Genomic DNA, 19,074 nt, shown 5'->3' with positions numbered 1-19,074 from the left:
GATTAATGTTGTGAGTTAAAGGTGTCAAGGTTAACGGGAGGTGTCAAGGTTAACGGGAGGTGTCAGTAAGAAAATAAAACCTGGATTTTTTTTTTTCAACGAAATGAACTGTAAGCAGTTATTTTTCAACAGGAGAAAATGCAGTGTGTAGAAATGAGTACCCTCCCCCACCTCTGTTTTCATGTTAGGCATGACACTCTTTGGGGGGAAAATGACTTTGTGCTTTCTAAAGCTTCTTAAGTTTCTCTGAAAATCAGGCTAACTGCCCCCCTCCCAAACACAGCTGCATGAGATTCTATTAAATGCAGTTTTGTTGATGTGGCCCCAAATGATTTTCCCCTTTTTCAGTCTCTGCAGGCTGCCCCAAGTCTCCATGTCTGTTAATGACCTATTGCTTCTGTCTGATTCAATACAGCCCACTGGCTATGGAAATGGCAAGTCTCAGCAGGAGACAACAAAATGGTCAGCAAACAGGGCTGAGCCATGTCATTTTCCTCAAATACTTTCCCAGGAATGAAATGACAAGCTTCAAAATGTTGTCTTCTGCTCAGGGCAAATATTTCTTTATTAAACAAAAGTGCATGTCCTCTTGTTTCCATTCAAACCACAGCTTAAAGTACTTCACTTGAAAAACTTCCATTGTAAAATAATGTAATACCTAATATTTCCCTTATAATTTCTTTCTGTCACTCTCTCACTTCCACCTCAGGGTTCGAATCCCAGCTGTGCTAGCTAGTTACTAATAGCCGTGGGACCTTAAGCAAATCCCTTTTCCCCCACCAAAAACAACCTAACTATATCGTAGTCTGCAGGTAAAGCCAGGTTAAATGATAGCAATTAGTTACCAATCAGTCATATAAATTCCCCAAACTGATTAGTAACCTTCTAGTATTGAAAATAGTTTGATCTACAGCAATCCAATTCCTAGTTAAAAAAATAATACAGCTTAGCTGTGAATCCAGTGAAACTAATCATTGAGCAGAGATAATAGGTACCAACTGAAAGTACCAAGCCTGGGTACTTTATATTTAGAAAGACATAACAATATCTTCCAGGAGATTAAATGCTGTCTAAATTCGGGATTGGGCTTTTACATTCAGTCCACCTAAATGTGATCTCAAGAGAGGATACAGTTGATCTTACTATGCATTATTAAATAGTTACTGAGTTTTATCGCCTATGTGACTACAATTCTAAAAGTATAATTTAAAATGTCATTGAACTATCCTTATGGATTAAAGATGCAATTAAAATAGTCATTGATATTATCATTTGCCTTTGTATTTATGTAGAACTTGCAGACTTTCCACTTCAAAAAAAAAAAAAAAAAAAAAAAAAGAATTTTCTGTTTCTTTAGGTCAATTCTACCCTTGGTCTAATCTCTATACCAGAGGAAATTTACTAAAACATTGTATCAACCTAAAATGAAGTAAAATAGTGGATTACTTCAGAGGGCATTTTTCTGGTGGCCTAAAGGGTCACCTGCATTTTTTATATCTTTAGAAATGAGGGAAAGAGCTGCACGACCTGACAATTCCTGCAGCAGTTATCTAGCCTCATGGGAATTCAACTAGGCTCCTCTGTGAGGGCAATCCAACCATTAGTTACACATTTTATTTATCCAGAACAGCAAATTTTATAATAATTTCACTAATTCTCCCAAATATTTTTCCCAAATACACAATAAACATAAAGCAAAATGGCATGACATTTTCTTTTCTTAGACAGGGTTCTATTGCACTGTCACAAAATAACACTGTCCCATGGATTACTTGCCTTGCAATCATAAATCATCAGATCCTAAACTGGCAAATATCTGAGAAGTGATATTCACAAGGAGCTAGTCAACACTATTAAAAAACAGCTGGAGACTAGGTGCCCAGGGCCTCTGACCCAGCTCCTCGGACTGCCCACAGGTGCATGCCTACAGTTCAGAGAGGATGGAACCGAGTAGCGAGTCCTGTACCCTGCACCCCTCCTCCCCCAAGCAGGATCCCTACAGTGCCTTTCTTACTGCTTGGTGCCCACAGTTCTTGGTTTTCTGTGTTCTTTAATGAGTACAGTATTACGCAGGTCAGGCTCAGAAGAAGAAAACCATTCATAAACAACTATCAGCCATGAAGTACACTGGAAGGTACCTTTTAAAATCAGCTGTTCCTTCCACAACTGTTTTCAAGAGATAAGAGTCAGAATTTTATTTTGGTTGATTTACAAAAAGTCAGATACCTAATTTTTACTTTCTTCTCTTTGCTTATCTGTATTTTTTTATTTTCAGCATTTTCTTTTTTCCCCCACTTTGTGCAGTTTAAAGAGGTATTTGACTACACACACCCAGACACACACACACACACACACACACGAGGGATAACTACTTAAGATTCTTCTGTAATAATCTTTCTGTCTTTAAAAAGCTAGTGAAGTAGAATACAGATGTGACATTATAGTATAATTGTTGAATTATGTGTTCAATTTGGCTCTTACTGTATTTAGAGATCTTAATATCTTAAAATAATTTTGATTTGATTCTTCTAAGCCACTTTCCTCAAGCGTATTCCACAGACTAATACTGGTCCAGGATGCTCAGCTCATTGGTGAGCATCAACTTAGTTTGAAAAACAATGCATATCATCACTCAGCCACCCATTCACAATCTTTCCTCAAGCCCAAAATGAGTCTAGAAGGCTTGCAAAGTTCTAGAGACTGAGATGGGAAAGGAACCCTGGCCATACTGACTGAGTTTTGGGTCCAAGATAAATGGTAGTCAGCTGGTGTCACCCTATTCCATGTCATTCCTAGCTGATGCTGGTAACAAAAATATGATGTCTGCTACCACCAAGGGCTCCTCTAAAGCCAAAAAGAACACAGTCATCTGGCAAAGATTTGCAGATATTTACACACATTACCAGAGAGGTATAAATACCTACACAATAAGAAAGTTATTACTATTCATATTTGACACATAACCTTATGATTGTCAACTTTGAAAATTGATACAGGTTGAATATCCCTTATCCTAAAAGCTTGGTAAAACCGCAACTCAGGAAAAAACTTGCAACCAGAATTGTTGTGAAGTTTTACCAAAAAACTTGGTAAAATAGCAACTCAAAGAAAAAAAAAAAAGCTTGGGACCAGAAGTGAGAGGAGTATTTGCATATACATACTTATACCTTTTGGAGATGAGACCCAAGTCTAAACACAAAATTCATTTATGTTTCACATATACCTTATCCTTACAGCCTCAGGATAATTTTATACAGTTTTTAATAATTGCGTACACAAAAAGTTTTGACATTATTTTGACTGTGTCCCATTACATGAGGTCAAGTGTGGAATTTTCCACTTGTGGTCATGTCAGCGCTCAAAAAGTTTCACCTTTGAAGCATTTCGGATTTTGAATTTTCAGACTAGAGATGCTCAACATGTAGTATAATTGTCTTTCTGTTCCACATTAATCTCCTAATAATTTGGCCATTCTTAGTGCCTGAGAAAGAATTACAGATGTGTTCCCATACCTTGCAAATAATCCTTATGTCAGCCTGCCCCAAACAAATTCTGCCTGATCATAATGAAATTGTTGGGTTTTGTCCCTCCCCCATTTGTGACTATGCTAAGAGAATGCTTGAGTCATTGTGAAGTGAAGACTCTCCAACTATTCCCACAGGGACTTCCACATAAACATAAAATTATTTTATTTTACTTTTTTGAGGTGGAGTCTTCTCTGTCTCCCAGACTGGAGTGCAGTGGCATGCTCTCGGCTCACTGCAGTCTCTGCCTCCCAGGTTCAAGCAATTCTACCTCAGCCTCCTGAGTGGCTGCGATTACAGGCACGTGTCACCACATCCAGCTAATTTTTGTATTTTTAGTAGAGATAGGGTTTCGCCACATTGGTCAGGCTGGTCTTGAAGTCCTGACCTCAGGGAACACCAAACTTAAGAGGGGAATATGTGTGTGGGTGTGATTAGTGAAGGCGATGAACTGTGTGTGTGTGATCACAGGAAGTGATGTGCTCCAGGCTGGGTGATCTGATTCCCTCCTGTTGCTTCTAGGGTTCAGCCTCTGTGACAGCCAACTTTTCTTGAGTGCTCACTGAGCTGTCTGTGTCATATCTCAGCTAATACTGTCTATAGTCTCTCATCTAAACTAGGCATCTATGCGTAGTATCTCATCTAACCTTGTTTGAGGTAAGACTTGCTACCATCTCCATTTGGGGTTGAGAAAACCGAGGCTTAGATAGTTCAAATAAATTGCCCAAGTTCATACAACCAAGTGCAGAGATTCAAATCCAGGAATAAGTGATCCAAAAGCCACTAGTCTATGTTACCTTGAACTATGTTGGTCTGTTTTCTTTCTTTTTTTTTTTTTTTTTGAGACGGAGTCTCGCTCTGTCGCCCAGGCTGGAGTGCAGTGGCCGAATCGGTCTGTTTTCTTATTGTTCCTCTCTACTCATAGTGGGAATGCTGAGAGGCAAAACCATGACTCATTATCTGTGTCTCAGTATTTTCTGCAGTCCCTGATGCAAATTAGGCATGGAGTAAATATTTACTGAACTGAAGCTTAGTACTTTCAGAGTACTGTTTTACTTTTCTAGATCCTGGCCACTTGAGGTAATTCATTTTGTAACTAGAAAGTCCCCATTTACTATTGCTCTAGTTTCAGTCAAGTGGCCAAATACCATGGCTTTCCTCCAAAATGTTACCTCAAACTGCTTCTGTCCCCTCACACTTCTCTCACTCTTTCTCAGTGAACGATGACATATGTTTATTCTGCATATCAAAGTTAGCAAGGTAAATAAAAAACCCCAGGGATATGTATCTGCCATATAGAGACATCATTATGGACATCCTTCTGAGAAGTTCTCCCTTCTGACCTTGACATGGAAGGGTGCACTTTTTAGCCTGGCAGATGATGGATTTTGTGCAACACGCACAAGGAGAAGCATATGTGCATTAAACCATTTCACCGGCATAATTTAGAGCAATGGTCAATGGCTGGTTCTACCTTCTAGCTCTTCTGGATTTCTGATTGGGTGTTTATTCTTATTTTATTTTATTTTTTTCCAAGCAAGTTGAGGAGGTCATGTAGTACGATAAGGAGAGTAATGGCATGTCACACTTTAGTCCAAAGGAGACTTTGATTCTGGAGTCCCTTTATAAACTCTTTCTTTTTCAGTTTCTTCTAAGTTGCCAATGAGAGTATTATGACAACTTCTTTGGTTTTTAAGAGGATTTTCATTCTCAAGGTAAAAATACATTGTTATCACCAAATTTTAAATTTTTTTACTCTGAACTAAACCCGAACTATCAAATAGATACATCAATGTAAGCAACTTATGTCGTGTTCAATAAAAAATACTTATCCTGTTTTGAACCTGAGAGAATTTTATTGATAATGTTCTTATATTCCTGCAGTAATAGGGCTCCTGATAAGCATCAGCGTTTTTCTTAAAAACCTGCACATTATTCTGGACTACCCAACACACAAACAGAAATACTAGCAGATGTTTCTCAAATGTGTTCTACATGTCAAGTTCTGTATCAAGCACTTTCAAGTACACTATATTGTTCAATCCTCACAATATGCCTGCCAGGAAAACTTTCACTACTATTTTCTCCATTTTAAAGATGAAAAAACTAAGGCTTAGAGAGGCCAAGAGACCATTGTAAGTGCACACAGTTAATAAATGAGCAAGTGGGGATATAAACTCGAGTTGGCTGGATGCCCAAATCCATGCAGTAATGAATCTGTCATATCTCCCATGTCTGGAAATGTGGATACAAACTGAGCTAACACAGAGCTGAGACAAGGCCCTGGCTCTGAGGTTAACTGTGACCTTGCCAGGTAGGATTTCTTTGTTCATTCTTTTATTTACCAGGTATTTCCTGACAACCTATTAAATGAAGGACTCAAATTCTACACTTTGAATATACTGGTATTAGTACTTGTTCTGGCTCACCTCTGGGAAAAAAAAGCATCTACTGAATTTAGTAGAATTTGAGCTTTCCAGAGAAAAGTTTGATGAGCTATTTTTTCAGATTGTGACAAAGAAATAGCCCTAATGTGCCCATCAGTGTTTATATATAATGAGTTAAAGCAGTAATAATTGTTTAAATAACAGGTTTTAAACTTTTTTCACAACTATATAATATTTCCTCAAAATCATGAATATGATTTTTATATGGCCTAATACATTAACTTTGAACAAGAAATTATACTTTTTCCCCTTAGGATTAACACCCAAAGGCAGTACAATATAGGGGAAAAATGGTTGACAGTCAACCTCTGTGTGATCCAGTATGTCTGTTTTGAGAATGGAGATTTTGGTAAAACATGCATTCTTGAGATAATATGAAGACCAGTGAGATAATCCTTGGCAAACCACAATAAGATTCTCCAGCGAAACCAATTCTATAACTATGAAACATTAATCTAAATAGAAAATAAATGTCAGGGTCAGAGTGATGCTTACGTCATCATAGCTCAGCAACTTAGATGAAATGCACATTGCCAGTAGACCCAATTGACTACTGTGATGTTAGTTTGCTAAATTAGATAATGGACATGTCACATCTCTTTTATAAACCCTATTCCCAAACTTATGATTCATTCATATACATGTTTTAGTTTAAACCTAGGCAACATACAAATAGAAGTTGTGAATTAATGTTCAACTTTAAAAACATTTTCTTAAATGCCAATGCTGCTATCTTATTTGAGGTGAGGGCATAGGAGAGGTGAACAACAGACTTAAAATTTCTAGTTTTCTTTTTCATTCTTTCTTTTTAAATAAAAATACTGCAATCCCTACTTTTGATTGTTTTATAGCTCAATTGATAAGGTGTGTTCCTCTTTTTTGTTCAAGAAAATTTAAAAGCAACTAATTTAAATATGCAAAATTATCTTGAGTTGTTCATACGTGAACTTAAAAGCCGTGCAACACAGGAAAATTAAGTAATTATGCCTCCAAGTTATTTACTGCAATTAAGCTCATTTATCATATGCAAATTAGTGCAAACTGGTCTCATTAGTTACTAAATTACTCAATATGAGCTGAACAATGTAGCACTCCAGTTTGTAATGAAAAATCCCTGTAGAGGCAAGCAGTATCAATTAAGCTAATTTGCATATGCAAATATATTCACTAACTTTCTCTTTTTCTATATTTAGTTTTACATTTTCTTACCATTCTGGATCATAGAGACACTACAGGGTCACTCAACTTTCTCCCCTTCCTCTATTACAGCTAAAGGAATTATTTCAAAATGCTCCTATTATTTGAAATCATCTTATTTTACTTTAGCACTGATGTCCAGCAGGATACCACTTTAGCAAAAAGAGCCATCAGGAATAAGAAGATTTAACTTCCTAGACATGACCATTTTATGTATATTTACACATTTCAATAAAATAAGGGTGAAATTTTAACTCATCAATAAAGTAGAAAATAGACTTAAAGGTATCACTCTTTCACGGAAGTCTTTTGAAAACACTACCATCAAATGTAAAAGGCATGTTGACTTGGCTAGGCAGCATCTTAATAAATGATAATTTGTATCTCTGTGTTAGCTTTTGAGCTGTTTTAGGTATTTTCACTTTCCTTTGCCCAGATGTTTGAATTGTACCAGTCAATCTTTCATTTTCTTCTGGCATATGAGATTAAAGAAGGTATCTATCAGCAGATTTGGCATACTCTACCCCCCACACACCCCAACATTGTTATAAAGAACTCCTTTTGCCTATAAATCCAGTATATCTTCCCCAGGAGAATCTTCTACTCAGTCTTCTACAGTTGGCTGGGTCTCAGAGACCACAGACACTGTAGCCAGAAATACTAAAACAGTAACAAATATATAAACAAGATACTATTTGTTTTGTTTTGTTTACTACATCAACCTGATTTTTTTTTTAAAACTTCTGGAAGATAGAGAATCTATATGTTCTCATTTGTCTAACAACAACTGTGCAGGACCAAAAGACTATATGGACCAACTAATCATGATTCTAGGATATGCCCTTTACCAATCTTCAAAGTGTGATTAACAGAAGAAATGTAGAAATTTAAAAGTAAATCTTGACCTGATTTTCTTCTAAAGCTGATCCTTAACAGCCTCTGTAAAACACAGGTTCTTCTTTTATTTGAGGCATAATTCTACCCTGTATTCCACGGTTAAAGGTGTTGAGGAAATGAAAAACCACATGTACGAAATCTGGCAGCTCACTGAGGCTGCTAACATTATCCGTCTCATCCACACAAATCTTCGATTACTTTGACTAACAAACAGAAAATCACTACGTATGGGATCCCTTCTTCTCCATCATTTTTAGAAAATATATACCTTAACGAAACTGTTGTGCTAAGGTTATTACCACAGGCCACATTTGTGTCCTGGACACAAGGGTTATTTTACTATAAATGATCCTTGCAAAAACAATCATTCCCTCACTTACGTTGAGGACGACCAGGCAATCATGCAACCATCCTACCCAGCCTTTTCTGATCTACTCCCAGTCACAGAACCTCAGGGGTCATAATCTTAGAATGTTCTTGGAGGCTCTTACTCGGTCCCCTCTGAGAGTATGCTCATGGAATTCTCTTTCAGATTGGGGTTTGAATGTTCTAAAAGCAATATAAAAATTCCTTTATGGCCAGAAATAATGTGGGGTCAATGACAAAGACACAAGAGGGCTTACCTAATATGGCCAAGCACAAAATTGAAACATGGATACTCTATTTCTACCATTACTTTAATTTAGGGCATTTCTTACAGAACATTCTTTTTATTCTCTCAATACTTAGTTTAAATAATAAATGCATTTCTCTATTAGTTATGTACAAACATGTTGGTACTTATTATCCTTATCCAACTCACAAAACTTACTTTAATGATCCAAAATGAGTTATGAATAAAGACTATCTTTCAATTATTAGTACATGATAGTTCTTAGTAATGACATGTATTTTACATAGTATCTCACACACACACACACACACACATAGTTCAATATAATATGCCGACAATGAATACAAACATAAACCTTAAAAATTTCCATGTACTAGGTTTAACTTGTTTAACACCTGTGAGGTGAGTAAAGCAGATTATCATGGAGTTTGCAAAAACAATATTGCAACTTTATATAACAATTATGTAAGCATTATTTACAAAATGAAAGAAACTTAAACCTTTCTGCTGAGGGTAAAAAATTATTAAAGCATTAAAACATTCCATTCATAAATCTGGCACCTAAGGGAAAGTCATTCCAGTAGTTAATTTTATGACTTATGAAGATAGTATTTATTTGCTACCATTTTGTGTTTTGTTAACTTCAATAAGGTAAAATTCAAATATCCTATCTGGTCCTTATATTGGAAAAGTAACAATAAATACCATGCATATTTTTTCATATTAAAGAAGTCGTGAAGCGGGAACAATATAATGCCCTAAGAGAACGCTGAAAGCAGGAACCATATTTGTACTTAATCACGTATACTTTCCAGGAGAGATCCCACATAATGATCTCCTCAAGTTTCTTGGATTTTTACTGAGCCTGCTACGAAATGCACAAATCCCAACCTTTACCCATTGACTTCCCATTCTTTATCTAATTTATAAAAATCGGAGAAGAATTTAGTGAACTAGAATGCGTTGATTTGGGCCCACTAGGGCTGGGATTCACAGCCCTGCCACTGCAAGGCTGACATCCCTTGAACCCTCAGCCCTCCTGGAGAAGATGCTGCTGTCCTACGATTCATGCCTGAAATAGCTATAGGTTTACTGAGACTATAATATTGGTCACAGTCAGCAGTGAGACTGCTTTGTGAATGGAGGCCCCAGAGTTTCACAATACACAGCTGGGGCCTTGGCCCTACCTACATACACTGGTATTGAAAATTGGCTTTGTAATACATGATTTTACTTTGATAAAATCACCATTACGTTTATTTTTTTCTCCCTGTCAGTGGAAAAGTAGTCAAATTTTAAGGGATCCCACCAAACTTTCTTTTCCCTACGAGAATATATGGCTAATTAGATATGCACAGTAGAGACACATTACATATACATTCAGATAATGGGCACACCAAAAATTAAGGCGTCTATCTTACCCCTTACTCTCAAATCCTCCACACCAAGAGGCACGTAGTACGCACTTCAATGAAACATCACTGGGGCACAGGCAGCAGGGAAGCTTTGGTACCTGAAAGCTTTGGTAGTGAAGTCACAGGCATTTTCTGAACTCCACACTGGTATTTGGAACTGACATCTACCTTAGTTTCCAAATTCAATTAGTTACTGAAGCCTGTTTACTCCAACTGTAAGTGTCTTAATTGTTTCCTCTTATTACCATTGTCTTTTAAAATGCTCTTATCATTTTTTGCAAAGTGTTATAACCCTAGTGTTACCATCCTGGGTTCAAATTCAACTCTGTTACCTAAACAGACATGTGAGCTTTAGTTACTTAAGTTTTTAGAATCTTAGTTTACTCAATTTTAAGATGCACATAATCGTAGCACCTATTTCATAGGTCTATATCATGAATGCTCAATGATGATATAAGAAGAGTACTTAGCACAGTACCTGAAACTTAGTACACAGTAAAAATTCATTATATTTAAGCTGAAATACATCCAGACTAGGTTTTTCCTTTTAGAAAATATGTTTTTCAATATTTTATCTTCTCTTTGCATTTATACACATACACACACATTGGTATCTGCATTAGATATGAAAATTTTTAGATGTAATCAAAATAATAGCAGGAAAATGGTTACATAAATTATGATACATCCATAGTATAGAATAGCATTTAGCCATTAATAATAATGAAAACCAATCCTTTCTCAGCACAGCCATGACCACGAGATATTGATTTTTAAAGGAGATTGCTAAAGAGCATTTAATTGGCCAAGAGTTAGTTTTTCACCTCTTTTCCAATATGCACAAAACGCTTGATCCCATAAATCTCAGACATATAAACATACTCTCACTGCATGAAAAACACAAATTTCTCTTGATGATAACTTCTTATTTTGTACCCTTCCTTTACCGTGAACACTCAGATTCTTCTCCTTTACCTCTTGTCGCTCTTTAGGTCTGTCTTCTACACTTACTCACACGGCAACTGTTTCAATCCACAAAACCTATGACATCTCTTCAGGATTTGCCCTACTAAAGGATTTATCCTCAGCTACCTTGACATTATTAATATTCCTTCCTTTAACAAAATCAAATCCTGTGGCTTGCTTTTTCTTTCTGTCCATTCCTTTCTCATGTCTACTGGCCTCTTAAATGATGACATACCCCAGGGTGGGCTCTCCTTAACCTTCTCTTTGCTCCACATCATTTCCATAGGTCTGTAACCCATTCTTAATGTGAACTATCATTCATCCATACACCAGTGATCAGTAATTCTAGATCTAGCCTGAGAATCGCTCTGCAGAAATAGGACCTAGGTTTCCAAGTGCCTACCTCATATCAACTTGGCTATTTAAGAGACCATCCCTCTAGATTTCTCTCAGGTAGTAGAATCAGACAGCTAGTAGCCAAGCCAGAAAACTTGTGGTGATAATTAAATCCTGTCATTCTCTAGCCTTTCACCTCTAATTATTGACCACGTGCTAATGATTCTATCTCAATTCCATAGCTGCCTCTTCATTCACACAGTACTATCTTGCAAAAGATCTTCATTTTCTTGAACTCTGGTAACAATTTCCTAAACGGTCTCTTTATATCAGTGTCTTACAACTCAGACTTCCTAGATGTTGTATTTTGATAATAACTCCAGAAATAAACCAAACTGTTCTCCTGTCACTCCTGCATAAAAGCCCTCTCCATGGGCTCCTCATGGAGAATCAAGTCCACACCTCCTGGTAATATGGCTCCTATAATCTCTCTTCCTTCATCTCTTATATGTCCCACTGCATATGGGAAGCAGCCATCATATCAAACATCTAAACAGTCCCCAAGTAAGATTTATCATTACTTGTTTATATGCTTTTGTGTTTGATGTACCCTTTGTTTGGAATATTCTTCCATTTTCTTTGCCTAATAAACTCCTATTCGTCCATCAACAACTTTGAAAAGTCCTCTTTGGTGCTTTATGGCCTTGTTCAGAGCCTTGTTCTTTTGTGGCCCCAAAGTACTTGACCTGTATGATGTTTCTCACTTTATGCAACCTCCTGGCTCCTCTTTCCCTGAATTGCTGTAAGCTATTTAAAGACAGCAGCCATATACAGTGACTTCTGTATTCTTACAAAGTATTTGAAACTTGTGGGGGATGAAGGGGAGTGTTAAATGACTATAAACTGTCAGGTTGGAGATCATGCCTATACTTTGTTGACCACAGGTTTTTATCAACTATTTGCAAGTGAAGGAAGAGTAAGAAGGAGGAAAGGGAAGAGAGAATTCATTCCAGTCTTTATGGATCAGCCAGATTCTACCATGGACCCTTCTGAAACAAAATGTAGAAGCCATCTCATCCTTACTGAACATTACGATATTGTTGAACATGGTGCAGACATGGACTTATGGGCTCAAAAGTTTCCCTGCTAGTTGGGCAAAACAACTAATATGATAGCTTAGGGGAGGCTCTTCTTGTTACTACTAGTTCCCAATCCCTTCTCGCCTATAATTCTAGCAGTTAATTTAGAATACTATGTAGTAGTTCTTCCACTCCATAACCATTAGTACTAAAATCAAATTATACCAAAAGTTCTAGTTCCTATGGCAATTGTAAGATGACATAGTGCAATCATGCTTAGATGCCTTTCTTGAAAGCATCTTTACCAAGTCATCTATATTCCTACTTAAAGTCTACAGCTTCAAACATATTCCAAGTGTGACCAGCCCTATTTAGGAGTTTTCTTGTACGGATATAATTTAAACATTCTAAATTTTCATCCATTTATCTTTTTTCTCATACTCTGAAGCCACACAGAAAATATCTAACCCCCCCCCTTTTTTTTTTGGAAATGAGTCTTCAAATAAATAGAGAGGGCATTGATGCCCCTTTTAAGTCATGTTTTCCAAATTAAACTTTCTCAGGCCTTTTGCCACGCTTCACGTAATATGATTTCTAGTTTACTCACCAGTCTGGTTATTCTACTCGAAATGGCATCCAGCTGTCTAGGTTGGTGTGATGGCTGATGCAACCACAGTGTCATGTCTGAATGTGGCCCACCCAAAATGGGAACGAGCTTGCAGCCCCATTCTAGGTCCTATATCCTCTCAATGAAGTATAATGTTGATTTAGTGTTTGGGAGAGCCATTTTACATTATGTATTTATACTGAGTTTACATTTGATTCAAACTCCTAAGTTTGTGTTAGTCTTCAATTCTTGCAGTTACTGAGACACCTTAGTCATAGTCCTGTGGAGTCATGATTTCCAGAAAGAATTTAGAAGATAATAATCTAGGACTAGTCTCTGAATAATTTTTCATTGACTAAGTCTTAGGTAACAATTTCTGACTGCTTCAGAATAGAAACAGGAATAGTCCTGAATCACATCAGAGTCTACTAATTTATATATCATGGCCCATACAAAACCTATGATAGAGATTCTGAACAAAGTATGTGTAAGAAAAAAGGAAATAAAAATTTGAAGACCTAGAAAGAAATATGATCCTTTCTGTATCCTTGAAACTAATCCTAGGTTGCAACAAAGGTAATTCAAAATTTTGAGTACACAATAGAATAGCAACTCCCAAGGTGTATTTCAAGAAACATCAGTTCTATGAGATATTAACAGATATTAATGGATAAATGAGAAATAAGAGTAAACAAAAATATAAAGTAAGACTTCTTAGGGCTTTAAACTTGCAAATGCTCAAGGTGCTATCTCAGACCTGATGGAACATCAAAATTATCTCAGAAGACTGTTAAAAACCACCAATTCCTGGACTTTACCCTATAAACTCTGATTTAGTAGGTGTAGATCGAGGCCCAAGAATGCATCCTATGAACAAGTGTTGGGTGATTCTGAAACTGCCAGTAAAGGCACTGCTTTGGAGAACCACCAGGATTGACTATGAGCTTTTTTTTTTTAAAACGCAGAATCACATAATAGTCTCCTAATGCACATAGTTGAAAGATAATATGCTAAATTTAATATTACTTTTGACAACCTAGAAAATGAAAGCACCATAAAGGCCCTATTTATAAACTCTGAATGAACAGCGATCTGGAGTATATTTTTATTTTACTCCAAAGTTTATCTCAGAAAAACATAGCTACCTTTTCCAAATACAGTAAGTGGCCTACATATCCCAAACTTGTCTGCTTCTCCAATTCTATGTCAAAAGGCGTATCTTTCACAGATTAAAAAAAGTGGCCATGGCAACATTTATCCTGGGAGCATTACTAATGTGGCACAATTTTCTATGGTTGAAGGCAGAAGTGTTGAATCGATGGCAAAGTCTTAGTGAAAAAAAAAGTTTTGAGTAAGTGAGATGATGAGTTTGCAATGAATTTTCTCTAGGGCTAAGTAACTACAGTTTCATATTAGCGACCTTTAACATTTATTTATCATGAAGTTCATTGGCAAAATCAATTATTATTTGTCTCCTTTTACTAGTATTTTTAAATATACTATATTTTACCCTGAGAAAATTTCTAATTTGGGGAGGCAAACATTAAGATTGGAAGCACTCACAAATATGAACTCAAGCAAAGAACTGAAATTTGGCGACACACAAAAAAAATCACAGTACTTTCACAACGAAACTTTGCTCTCCCAAAAACAATATATAGCTCCAAAGACGCACACATAGATCCACTTACAAATACGGCACGCACACAACCATTCTGGGAACAGCCAGTTACTACACATTGCGCATCAACTAAATAGTGCAATTCATCTAAATTATTTCAGCACAAATAATACTTGCCCTCCCTTTCTCATTAACATTCTCTCAAAGGATGGCTTTCTAAAAAGAAAAAAATAAACTCATAAGAATTTTGGAACTCCAAGATAAAATCACAACAGTCAAATATACAGCTGACATTTAAAAAAATTTTCTTTTTTAAAAAAAGACTAAACATATGTTTTTTTTCTTAGTAAAATATAAGCAAGTTTCTTTTTGTTTTAAAAGTACCTGCAAAATGTGACTTCCCAAATGTGCTTCAAATACTTCAATGGCTAGTGCACTGGGGCTTCTCCTTCGCTGTGCACCTATAACTTAAAAGAAAAAGAAAGAAAACAGAACAATTAAGTTGGAGCTCTGATTCCTACCTTCAGCTTAGTTTCTCTTGAATGGCATCATTGACTAGTATAACAATGAGATCTGAACCACCACCCAGTATTAATTTTAGTTCTGAGTTGTCTAAGCATAAAAGAGCCTAGGTTGAATTTTCAACCTAGAATATTGACTTTTAGAAACATCAAAAAAAAATACATTCAGACTTTAAACATTTTCCTTTTGGATGGTTTTCCCTATACCGGAATAAAAACATGTCAATGTTCAGGTTCCTTTAAAATAAATTAGTACACTGTTTTTCTTAAAATTAAGGTATTGATTTTTTTTAAGCATCTGCATACTGCCTTATCTCCCCTCCAACCCTACCCCAGAGAAAACTAAACTGCTTACATCTTCTAGGCTAGAAAAAAACAAACAGAAAACTTTTTATATTTTCTAATGCAAAAACTTCATCACAATTTAATCAGCACAACATATTGGATAAGACATTCTCATTCATGATCATTTGCACTAGTGTTAAGCATCCTGAGATGGCTGGATTTCACATTTACTGCATATTCATGTGTAACTATTCCTATAGGACTAACAAGAAGCCCAGGTAGATCCTTGGCCAGCATGTGCCTCACCAGGACAGTGACAGTTTCTTATCTGGAGTTCCCGAACACTCCTGTTTTCTCACTAAGACTCAATCCTCTTCCAGGCAAGCTTCACACGCTTTGCCTGCAGATGCCTACCACACAAGGAGTCCTCATAATCCTTAACAAAAGGGGGTTTAATGCATAATAACTGCGGGATTCAGAATTGAGTGTCATCTGTTTATTTATTTTTATTTTTTATTTTTTTTTACGTGGGGTGCCAATTTGTTTTAAACCTGTTCTTCTGCCTATTTTTTCTTTCTTTCTTTCTTTTTAATTTAATGGCGTATAATTGAGCAATGAACTATTCACAGATCAAGCAGCCCCCAGAATCACAGCAGATTCGGGGAGACTCCAGGGATGCGTTGTGGTCAGAACAAATGTATAGACAAAAGGGGAAGTAACATACAGAAATCAGAAGTGAGGACACCATAAAAAATCTATTCTCTTTACACTAATTTATGAAAGAAAAGATTCAGATGCTTTCTATATTTCTAACAAGTAAATTCCCCATATCTTCCTGCTTTTCTTGAAAATTTTATTACAAACCTCTGCTCTCTCAAGCCCAGATACTACTAATTGAAAATAAAATCAAAATCCCTGCTTTCTTACTTTCAGAAACACTTTCAGCTAGTTGACAAGAAAATTCCAGTGAAATACTGCTGGGATAATTCTGTTGCATTTCAGTTACTAAGTTGGTCAGTCGGCTCCATAGCTTAGTAGGGATTATAATATAAATGCACTTGTGATTATTGTGCTATGCAAAGTAGGGAGTTCATCCCTGCAAATGTGAGTTTGTGTCTGCAATGTCTGCAAGGCACTGTGAAAATGCGTGTGTGTTAAGTATCATTATTACTGACAAGAGAAAAATAACAGACGCATTTTTTTCAATGGGAAAATTTATAAAATATAATTGAAGAGTGATTATTATCAAAAGAATATTCCAGCTGGAAGGGATCTTAGAGATCTCTACTCCAGCCTCCTCATTTGCTTCAGAAGCAAAACACACAACTAAAAATCTTAAAACAGAAAAATCAGTTTACTATGCTGAGATTAATCTTTATTATAAATACAGACATAGAGTTTTTACAATTTTAATATTCAGATATACTTAAGACAGTACTACTGTGTGTATGTGGGTGTGCACATTTCTGATTAATTTCCTATTCTAACATGCACATTACTCCCTTCAAAACTCCTTTGGCATTTTTGATAATGCAGCTGTCTTGCTGAATACTGTTTTCAGTTTCTAGAGTGTTAATTGCACATTATGGTAGCTTGGTGTGAATGATCCCACATGAATAAAATCTGCAGCCTTTTTTTTTTTTTAGATTATGGGGGTGGGTGGCTTTTGGGAGGGAGAAGCGGGGGAGTTGAAAAACTTCTCAAGTGTCCACTCTGTTTTTGAGGCAGTAATTAGGATTCAGAAAGCTCCTTATTAATAGCTCATAATTGCGGGGGGGGCACTTCAGGGCCTCCAATTACAAAGTTCAAAATAAATCACTGCACCCCACCAAAAAAAAAAAAAAAAAAAAAAAAAGGCCTAATTTTAGATAACAGAAATCATTCTACAAAGAACTGGATTACGAGGGGGCCAAGGGAATAACAGCCACCAGATTATAAGGAACCCTAAAACATCACAGAAAAGTTCACTTACTTAGGAGGCCCAAGATGAAAGCTCCAGTAACAACATAAAGCTGCTCAAATGCCTTCTGAAAGCATAGAGGCTGTTGTCTTCTGTGGAGCTGTGTGGGGGTTTATTCAAGTCTGGCTATTGATGGCCTTTCTTTTCCTGCCGTTTCTCCACTAGGGTTCAGGCTGTGCTCTGAGGAAATGTCTTCATCCATGAGTTCTGTCTGTATAGTTATTCTTTGTTCTCCAAACCCCCTAGAAATCTGAGTGTGCACCCCCATACACGCTAGCATAATATACAAGTATCTTGCAAGTAGTTTCATGCTATTCTACTCAATGGCATTTTTATGTCACTGGAACTTCTCTTGATTTATATGTTTTGCACTTACACAGGTGATGTGGGCTGTAATGACAGTTCCTAATTTTACAACCAACATAAATATGTTAAACAGGAGCCCATTATGCCCCTGGTAGGAGCCCAGCTTTAACTTGAGCATTAATGCTAACTGAATAGATGTTAAATATGTACTTTTTATCTTGCACTTATCCTATCACATTTGGCATTTTGAGAACTGAGACAATAATGTGATAACTCAAGAATACTGCAAACACAGGTACTTTGTTTCTCCATGTTAATCTCATTATGTTTATAGAGTATCACTAATGATCTAAAAAAAACTAAAGGAGCATTTCCTCAATGGGATCTGTCATCCTCAAAAAAGTAATACATTGTTTATGAAGCTCTCTCAGACTTCTGTATTTTGGAAACTGACAGTGACTAAAACCATCTGGTAGCCCAGACATACTGTACACTTATTATTGCGGAATGGATCACTGTTTCAACTGATCTACTGACATATTTCATTTATGTGTTTGTTCAACTAAAAGACTATTTTCTGAAATTTAAAGAACACTAAAAAAATTAACCTATACACACACACACACCACACACACACACACACGGGCTAAATAAATGGAATGTGCAACCACTTGTCTGTGAAGATTATGTTAGCAGCTCACTGAGAGTGAGACAGAGGAGCTACAGGAGTTGAACAGCGTATACAAACTAGTATAAAACAGAAAGCCCAAGCCATAGGAATTCAACTTAAAATTCAATTCAACATGTGCTAAATGCCTACTTGATGTTGAAAATTTCTAGCTAGTATAAGGTAACTAGTGTTACAAAACCTAATAAATAGTCCAAAACATTTTTAATGACATTTAAAACAAAACTAGGTCTGGTATATAATTATCAACATACACCACAACTCTACTATTTCATGTTTTACAAGGGTTAAAAATAAAACACCTAGAGTTTTAAGAGACTTTAAATGGAAGAGAAATATACGGAGAAGGGTTTATTCATTTTTTAAAAAATCAACTAGGAAAATTCTGATTGTCTCAGAAATCCAAAATGATCTGATGAATCACTAAGACTGTGCATTTGGCCTTTCTCTCATTAAAAAGGAGAAGATACACAGGGGAACCACAGTCTAAAACACGTATCTGAAAAATTAGTTTTGCCCCTCCACAATGTCAGCAGAAGAGTTCTAATCTGGATCCTTCAGCATAACCTCACACGGTGGTCTTTGAGAATGAATTCAGTGCAGTAAAAGGCA

The 19,074-nt window shown here is 36.3% G+C and overlaps 1 protein-coding gene across 6 annotated transcripts in view; it reads right to left on the bottom strand.

The window, feature by feature from the left end:
* NPAS3 (neuronal PAS domain protein 3) overlaps positions 1-19,074 on the bottom strand; it is an 867,987-nt gene that overhangs the window by 430,935 nt on the left and 417,978 nt on the right. For 4 of the 6 annotated variants that reach the window (XM_025392817.1, XM_025392819.1, XM_025392820.1 and 1 more), the window contains one exon: positions 15,087-15,169. In XM_025392817.1, the coding sequence (XP_025248602.1) occupies positions 15,087-15,169 (83 nt within the window). The remainder of the gene's footprint in view (positions 1-15,086; positions 15,170-19,074) is intronic. The other 2 variants (XM_025392818.1, XM_025392822.1) reach the window with 1 other exon arrangement.

This window comes from Theropithecus gelada, chromosome 7b (genome assembly GCF_003255815.1).
Source record: "Theropithecus gelada isolate Dixy chromosome 7b, Tgel_1.0, whole genome shotgun sequence".
Classification (NCBI taxonomy): domain Eukaryota; kingdom Metazoa; phylum Chordata; class Mammalia; order Primates; family Cercopithecidae; genus Theropithecus; species Theropithecus gelada.
This window is presented reverse-complemented; position numbering and strand designations above follow the sequence as displayed.